At 37.7% G+C, this 9095-nt stretch overlaps 1 protein-coding gene across 1 annotated transcript; it reads left to right on the top strand.

Moving 5' to 3' along the window:
- The first annotated feature begins 1556 nt into the window (after positions 1-1556).
- On the top strand, positions 1557-4095 carry LOC107750799 (transmembrane 4 L6 family member 5-like). Its single transcript, XM_016566318.1, has 5 exons — positions 1557-1816; positions 2994-3074; positions 3297-3439; positions 3589-3778; positions 4059-4095. The coding sequence occupies exons 1-5, from the start codon at positions 1646-1648 to the stop codon at positions 4074-4076; spliced, it is 603 nt and encodes a 200-aa protein (XP_016421804.1). The 5' UTR covers positions 1557-1645; the 3' UTR covers positions 4077-4095.
- The last annotated feature ends 5000 nt before the right edge of the window (positions 4096-9095 follow it).

The raw sequence follows: 9095 nt of genomic DNA, 5'->3' as shown, positions 1-9095 counted from the left end.
GATCGCAGGCCTTCCGCTCCTTGAGTTCTCTCCAGCGCTGGAAAACTGATTCGATATTTACACGGGTCCTACTTCTTGCCTTAAACCCTCGTTTGTTCCGCAGACGTGTTCCTCTATTGTTTTTTTATGTTTATTGGCGGTTGGCAACCTAACTGACTGGTGCATTACCGCCACCGACTGGAATAAAGTATGGATCAGGATTTTGCTTGTAGGACAAAATAAACCATAAAAACCAATCAAAACAAATAAATAAACCAGCAATTAAATCAAAACAAATAAAAAAAATTTAAAAAACAATCAAAAAGACTATATTCTTTAATATGAGTAGATTTAACCAAATTATGGTGACAAAAAGTCCCAGTCACATGATTCCGGACTACAATCCCCTGTCTTGGTTTTGGGTTTTCTTCTTCTTCTTTAGATTGGTGGCTGACAACCAATTTTAAAGGTGCATTATCGCCACATACCAGACTGGAGTGTGGAGCAGTATATGACAAACAAGGGAATTAATTATATTCTTTCCATCAATCCTGTATTTTTTAGGTAAATCATGAGATGTTTGACCACATTCCAAGTACTTCCTTCTAAAAGCTTCTGAACATTAACATTTACAATGTCTTTCTTTAGCATTTGAAACATTTCCCTTCTTTCCTACATTCCAATAACACATGTAACACTGATTCCGTTCCCTCACAATTTTCACACAAACCTGTTGGATGTTTGCCTATTTTTAGTATTGTCTGATTCAGTCCAGTATGTCCTATTCATCCGAGTGAACAAAACCTTGTTTTGCTATTCGGCCCGAATCAGTTTTCTAAAGCGTTTTTGAAAAATCGCTTACCCCACCCTTAATGTTCTACCGTTACCCTATTATATTCATCAAATAAAAATATACTTCTTTATGACTACCTTTAATGTACATATTTTATTTCTTTTATGTCAAGATGTCCCTTTTCAGTCACCTCAACAGTCGTCTTTAACCCAAACCACTGTGTTTTAGCCACTGCTAAAAACTCTTGAGTGTTACAGTACTTCTGTTATATGTTCCATGCAACTTTTCTGAAAAGAATACGTTATTTGTCTTAATTGTCACGGTCCTTTCAAGCTGTTTCTTCTCACAGTTTACAACCTTTTATAAGGGTAACAGAACATCTAGCCTATAAAAAATGTTATTTCAACAAACAGTAAATTCATTTATAAGTGTTTTAGTGACTGGTACTGAATGAAGAAGATCTAAAAAGAAATGACGATGCAGAAGTATCATTAACCTTTACAAAACCATTATAAATAAAGTCATATAGTTGCCATTTATAACACAAGATACTATAAAAGGGCTGTAAAATGGACCTTGTTGTTCTGTCAGGATTCATTATATGGCTTTACTGTAACTATTGTCCCCACACACCTTACACTGATCAACCAGCCACGTAAACACGTTTGTCAGTAATTATCCAAAGCAGAAACTTCATCCACTGCCCACTGTTACGTTAACGCACCATAAATGGCACTGATAAAAGCACTGTAAATATTGTCAAGTCTCAAAGGGCATTCTGTGCTATCAGTCAGAGCCTGTGCTGCACTGAGAAGAACACAGCCTTTGACAATTTCTCCTGACTTATAACGTTTTTTATACAGATCCATCGCAATGTGTACTGGGAAGTGTGCACGGTTAGTGGGGCTAATTCTTCTGTCCTCAGCTTTTTTGTGTATAATAGCCAATATACTTCTATTCTTCCCTAACGGAGAACAGTTGGAAACTGGCCAGATTTCCCTTCAAGTCTGGCTTATGGGAGGTGTTCTTGGTGGAGGACTAATTGTGAGTAATTCAGTCTGTTAAATTCTGATCTCATCATTAATGTGGTGTTTGCCTGAACTTGGCTGTTTCCTAAAAAAAAAAAAAAAATTTGGCTGTCTTGTTATTATGAGATGCACTCACAAAAGCTGCCACTGGGGTGGTACTTTTTCGAAAGGTACAAATATTAATATGTACTAATATGTACACTTTAGGTATTAATATGTACCTTTAAGGTACTTACTAATATACCACCCTGTAGGGGTAAATAAGGTTCAAATGTGTACCTTTCGAAAGGAACGGGTACCACCCCAGTGACAGGTTTTGTACCTTTTTATTTTCTGAGAATGTGCGATAGGAATTTTATTGTTTACTAAAATGAACAGGCCTAACTTGGTCTGATGTTTTAGGTAGAACATCAGATACTTCAAACACACTGCTACAAGGCTTTGTGTGCTATTTATTTTATTAATGTCTATGATAATACATGAGCAGGATGGATAAATCCTGAGTAAAGTTATGTAAGGTGGCTCATGTTCACATCAAGCAATAATTGCATTTACAGAGGAACATGCTACGAGCAAGTACACATATCACAGAAAAAGTAGATTGAGTTTGATGTGTAATTTAGTGCATTTTGATTAGGGTGACCATACGTGCCATTTTCCCCGGACGCGTCCTGGCCAGGATTTCTATATTGCTTTGATTCAAAGTACCTCGACAGCGTTTCGAAAACACAAGGAACCGATGTCATACACCGATCGGTCTGCACACGCAAACAAAGCCAAACCCTAGATATTTTAGGCAATATAGAAATCCTGGCCAGGATGCGTCCGGGGAAAATGGCACGTATGATCACCCTAATTTTGATAAAACAATCACTCTCTTTTAAAAATAAAGGTTCCAAAAAGTGATTTTGCACAGTGATGTCAGAAGAACAATTTAGGGTTTCCAAAAGAAGCATTTAGTGAACAGTTATTTAAAGAAAAAATTTTTATAATCTGAAGAGCATTTTTCCACTATAAAGAATGTTAAAAGTTCTTCATGGAATCATAGATGCCAATAAAGAATCTTAATTTTTAATGTTTATCCTAGATTAAGTAATTTACAGTAACATTATTTAACCTGCTTTACGGCAAACCTTATCTCGTTGAGATCACAGTTGACGGGAAGTTAATTTGCACTCACTTTTATTCATCAGATGATGTGTCCAAGCTGCTCAGCCATCAGAGCCGGGGGCAAAGGCTGTTGCGGGGCAGGTTGTTGTGGAAACCGTTGTCGTGTGAGTAAATCTGACAAAGAAAAACACCCAAAAATGTAACTATTTAACCAAAAATTGTAAAATCACTATCATTCACAACAAGAAGCTCACTAGTGAAGCCGTACAAAGTGAAAAGATAAAAACAACATTCTCTTTTGCATATACACAAATGTATTGTACAGATAAATTATATGCAGTCTATATATAATGTTTAATGTTTCATGTTCTTTTTGTTTTGTTCAGATGCTGAATTCTGTTTTCTCTTCTGTATTTGGCATTGTTGGGTCGGCCTACTGTGCCTGTGTTGCCATTGCAGCACTTTCTGTTGGGCCACTATGCCAAGTCGAGAGTGGTAAATGGGAATATCCCTTTGAGGACACGGCAGGGTAAGAACACCTAAAACCTAAAAGAAAAATGAAATGAATGCAATGAAATAGCAAGGGAAATCGCAGTTCTTTGTATGGCCACTAGATAAGGTCTTATCCTGCACTTCAACTAAAGCTCCTTCTCTCTTCTTTTTATCTTGCTGTAACAGGAACAGCAGTTACCTGGGGGATGAGACTACATGGTCCAAGTGTGTCTTTCCCGAGAATGTGGTTCTCTGGCACATCGTGCTGTTCTCCATACTTTTGGGTCTGTCTCTGATCCAGATGATACTCTGTGTCATTCAGGTTGTGAATGGATGTGTAGGCTGCCTCTGTGGAGACTGCCGGAAAAAACAACCGGTAGAGTTTACATAACAGCATTTACATTTACATTAACACTGAAACAGTTGTGAGTTTAATTTCTCGAACAAAAGCTACATCTGACAGATTGGCATGTAAAAGAGAATCACGTTTTGCTGTCTACTAAATAGAATATTGGCAGCAAATAGACTCTGTATTATAACCAGTTACCATAGACCAACAAATCCAAACTGTGTAAACATTCAGACCTCTCAACACTAAATAATAATGAGATGCCCTTTTCATAAATTGGGAATGATCTTTCTTCTTTGTACAACAGGATGAGGGAGGTCTGTGAGATCTGCGGAGGAGGAAAACAACAACAAAAACAAAAACAAATCAACAATGATTCAATCGGGAGTCCTCATAACAGGATAAGAGCTTTCACACAACACTAACAACTTGCAATCCAAGCCATCACTAAAAAGAGATGTTGTGTGTAAATGTAACTTTATTTTAACTTTATTATGTGTTAGTGCTACTGTAGCAGTAAATTATAAATATCAGTCACGGTAACCTTGATTTTATGATAGAAATTGTATAGAAATTCTTTGTCCTTTTTTATAAACGTTGTGCATTTTGGAATACTGAATCATCAGGTCCTAATGATCCAGTACAACCTTCTTTCACAATAAACATAATTTGCTGACATTTTTTGTGTCTCATGAGCCATAAATTGTAGTTTTGTAGTTATTAACTTGAGTAATGTATATCTTTAGAGTTGGCATCAGACTGCATGAGAATGATATTTCCTCTACAGGTTACATAAATACCCTGAGTGTTTTCTTTTTCTTGTGTTCTTGGCAGAAGGCATCAAGTTTGTGTGTGTGTGTGTGTGTGTGTGTGTGCGCGCGTTTTTGTGACAAATGAAGACATAAATTTGTATAATGACAAGGGTATTACAAGGAGAAGGTGACTTTTCAGGACATTACCCCATGTCCCCACTTTTCACAAAAACAAACCTGTGTGTGTGTGTGTGCGCGCGTTTTTGTGACAAATGAAGACATAAATTTGTATAATGACAAGGGTATTACAAGGAGAAGGTGACTTTTCAGGACATTACCCCATGTCCCCACTTTTCAAAACACTTATAAATCACACAGAATGGAGTGTATTGAAAATCTGAAATAGCACAAAGTTTCCTGTGAGGGGTAGGTTTAGGTGTAGGGTTGGTGTAGGGCAATAGAATATACGGTCTGTACAGTAGAAAAACCATTACGCCTATGGGATGTCCCCACTTTTCAAAACACTTATAAATCACACAGAATGGAGTGTATTGAAAATCTGAAATAGCACAAAGTTTCCTGTGAGGGGTAGGTTTAGGTGTAGGGTTGGTGTAGGGCAATAGAATATACGGTCTGTACAGTAGAAAAACCATTACGCCTATGGGATGTCCCCACTTTTCAAAACACTTATAAATCACACAGAATGGAGTGTATTGAAAATCTGAAATAGCACAAAGTTTCCTGTGAGGGGTAGGTTTAGGTGTAGGGTTGGTGTAGGGCAATAGAATATACGGTCTGTACAGTAGAAAAACCATTACGCCTATGGGATGTCCCCACTTTTCAAAACACTTATAAATCACACAGAATGGAGTGTATTGAAAATCTGAAATAGCACAAAGTTTCCTGTGAGGGGTAGGTTTAGGTGTAGGGTTGGTGTAGGGCAATAGAATATACGGTCTGTACAGTAGAAAAACCATTACGCCTATGGGATGTCCCCACTTTTCAAAACACTTATAAATCACACAGAATGGAGTGTATTGAAAATCTGAAATAGCACAAAGTTTCCTGTGAGGGGTAGGTTTAGGTGTAGGGTTGGTGTAGGGCAATAGAATATACGGTCTGTACAGTAGAAAAACCATTACGCCTATGGGATGTCCCCACTTTTCAAAACACTTATAAATCACACAGAATGGAGTGTATTGAAAATCTGAAATAGCACAAAGTTTCCTGTGAGGGGTAGGTTTAGGTGTAGGGTTGGTGTAGGGCAATAGAATATACGGTCTGTACAGTAGAAAAACCATTACGCCTATGGGATGTCCCCCCTTTTCACAAAAACAAACCTGTGTGTGTGTGTGTGTGTGTGTGTGTGTGTGTGTCTTTGCGTTTCTATTTTCTAGTTTAGAGTGAGACTCTGAAACCTTGGGCTGGCTGTTTTCCATTTGCTTTCTGAATAGTCTGATAAAAACCACCATGTTCCTTTTCGCTTTCCTCCCTCCATCTCGACACCTGTGTCATTCACTCTTTTCACTACTCACTGCTTTCACTATTGTAACTCTGACACCGGCACAAACCGGATCTTGCAGCAAGCAAAGGAAAACAGTAAGTCAAACCCCCTGGTGGTGAAAGCCAGACCTGCAGCTGTAAAAACATTCATACACTGAAACCAGGGAGTGTTTTAAGAATAAGAGGCATTCTCAAAAAGAGCATCAGATTCCTTTAAAGTACTCAATAAAGTCTATTGCTATTAGCTCCCTGAACTCGGACATGCTTATGAATATAGACCCTGTGCTCAAATTGAGCTCATAATCATTGTTACCACAGCAGCCCTCCACTCTAATTGCTAATCCTGCGCACAAACACCTATTTGAAGCTCATGCTAGGATAAAGGCAGCAGAATCTCAAAACAAGCTTACAGATTGCCCAGACCAAGCAAACTGGTCATTGTAAACATGCCATATATGTCTCAGCCACAAGAGGAGAGAGGCAACAGCATGTCCTAGTACACATTACTACGTCAGCTTGATGAATAGGCCTAGACCTTGTTCAAACCAGACCAGTGTGTTCCAGAAAAGGATGTTCTGTTCTTATTGAGATCACATATGTGAACATACACATAATTGCATGACATAAATGTAAAATATTTTATTTGAATTATATATAATTAACCCTAATGTTCTGGTCATTTTGACCTGGAGAGGATTTTATTTTTCTCTAGTTAATGTTGAGAGGCGGTTGTACTAAAGGCTTTGGCATGGACCAGGCCAGACTAATTCGATGGCCATCCACCATTTAGACACAGAGAACAGGCACAAAACACTCATCAACTTCCACAATGGCTCCAGACAATAGCAGAAGGAAACAGACCAGGATCAGACTGGATGGAGCATGTGAACGGATGTTATTAAATTCAAACAGCATTCTGTTTAAAGGTTCATTAAATTCATATTTAAACTTGATTAATCCTACTGAAATTAAAGAGGATTTGTCTTTGTATGTCTTTACGAATGTAAACTCGGATTGTAGAATCATCCTGAATTCCTGAAGAATCATCCGCTTCATGTCACTGCATGTCTTTCTCTGCGTGATTCATTACCTCTAAAATCGACAAGTAACATCATAGGCATTATTGGTCATGTGAATGTAGGAATTTGACGCTGCCTTGTTATGAGCTCACACACACCCCAGAGAACTGTGTGTGTGGAGGGGAGGCGGATTGTTGAAAGGGACAAAATTAGGGAGGTGGGGGGTTGCAATTTTGGGGAGGGGGTATTTTGGGGTGAGAACAGGGTGGGAAAACTGGTAAAAAGTGATTCAAGCCGGACTAGGGCAGATATTCTGATACCAAACAACAACAGCATGCAAGTAAGCTCTGTAGCTTTAGTGTGCATGAGAGAGTAAATACTCATTAAATCACTCATCTTCCTCTGAGAGTTTGCACATATGCCAACTCAAATAGAAACCGTCAGGCGTGTCATTTCTTTTTAGGTTTCTGCAGAGGATTTTTGTTATTCTGTTTAAACTATTGCACTTATTGAATGCTTGTGCTTTAAAGCACAGTTTGTTCCTCCAACACATTTTTTTCTTTAGCTTATTTATCTCTCATTTTGAAAGTGTATATCAGTAAGTCTTTTCTATAATAAACACTTAATAGAGATAGTTGATGGTGTTGATCATAGGTAATTATTCTTCTCACAGTGCCACACAAAGCAGGAGAGAGTTGATTGGATTTGGCTAAATCACCAGCAATAGTGGGAGAAACATGATGGAAAATCCATGTGATTGGATTTGACAAAAAAACAACAAAAAATCTCTGTCCATCACACTAACACTGATTAAATATGGTGCTCTCTTATTATGTGCATTAGGTAAGTGACAAACCATCTTTTTAAAATGATATGATTTAGAGACAATGCTCATGGAAAGTAAATCTGGTGAAGCAAAACAAATGGAATGTATCAATAGTATACAGATAGCTAGGCCTACATTAGCTTGTCAGTGGAAAACTAAAAGCAGTGATCCATAATCTGTTTGCATAAACATGGGTTCTTCTTTGTATGCCCTCTATGTGTATGGTATAATACACTCCTAAATGTGACCTTAATTGTGTCATCTCACTTCTGTAATAAGTTTGCACCGTTGCTATTCTTATCCTGTGATATCTGACCTCAACAACACCATTTCGTTAAACAGCCTGCAGTCAAACATTCAGTATACTGTATATGAGGTATCAGATCCCATTTCATGCTCATTCATTCTTTTCCTTACATGGGGGAACAGGTTTTTAACAGAGGGTTTAGGATGCTCCCTATCACTGTTTAACAACAAAGGTACAAAAAGATATTTTGCTCTAAAAGCATGGAGGTAGAGAGTCATAAATCTACTTTCTTCCTGTAGATGTCAAAATTAGAAAAAAGAGCAGGGAGGAGCTAAACAGGAGAAACAGGTGAAACGAGGAGAGAAAGAGATGAAAATTAAACATTAATTTGGCTTCAATCATTTTTTCTTTTCTTTTTTTTGAGTCCAAAGTTGCACATAAAAGGGATTTGGGTTCAGAGAATGAAATGGATCTCTCAACTAACTGAAAAAAAAAAAATAAAAATCCCACCACAACTCATAAAATAATTTCCTGCTGTCCCATATGGATGATGAGAATTCAAAGAAAATCTCAGGGTTTATTTATCCTTTTAACACTGTTCCTGAATCAGCCTTCAAATGGAAGCAATTAAAAGATAGGGCAAACGTCAGACTGCTCTCTGATCAGTGGCAAACAGGTTAATGCTATTGGTACTAAGTCACACAATGCTAATTTCCAGCAATGGGGGGCCTTGGCCTTCAACCCAGATTGTGCAGCAGGCTTGCTGTTCAGAATTCTAATCGGTTTCTCCTTTGGAATTTGCTGCTGTAAATTTCCACTGAAAAAAAAAAAAACTGCAAACAGACTGTCAGCTATAAAATAAAAATGAATAAGGGTGTAAATACATATTTCCTGGTCTATGCTGATGTTGCTGGTATATGTGTTTCTTGGAAGTGTAAAGATTAGCTTTTTTTGTTTGATCTTTTACTCTTGAGAAGTTGCCATGCTATTCAAATTC

This window comes from Sinocyclocheilus rhinocerous, unplaced genomic scaffold, assembly GCF_001515625.1.
Source record: "Sinocyclocheilus rhinocerous isolate Xijiao unplaced genomic scaffold, SAMN03320098_v1.1 scaffold1564, whole genome shotgun sequence".
Lineage (NCBI taxonomy): Eukaryota > Metazoa > Chordata > Actinopteri > Cypriniformes > Cyprinidae > Sinocyclocheilus > Sinocyclocheilus rhinocerous.
Note: the sequence above shows the minus strand (reverse complement) of the source record. Positions and strands in the feature narration are given on the sequence as shown.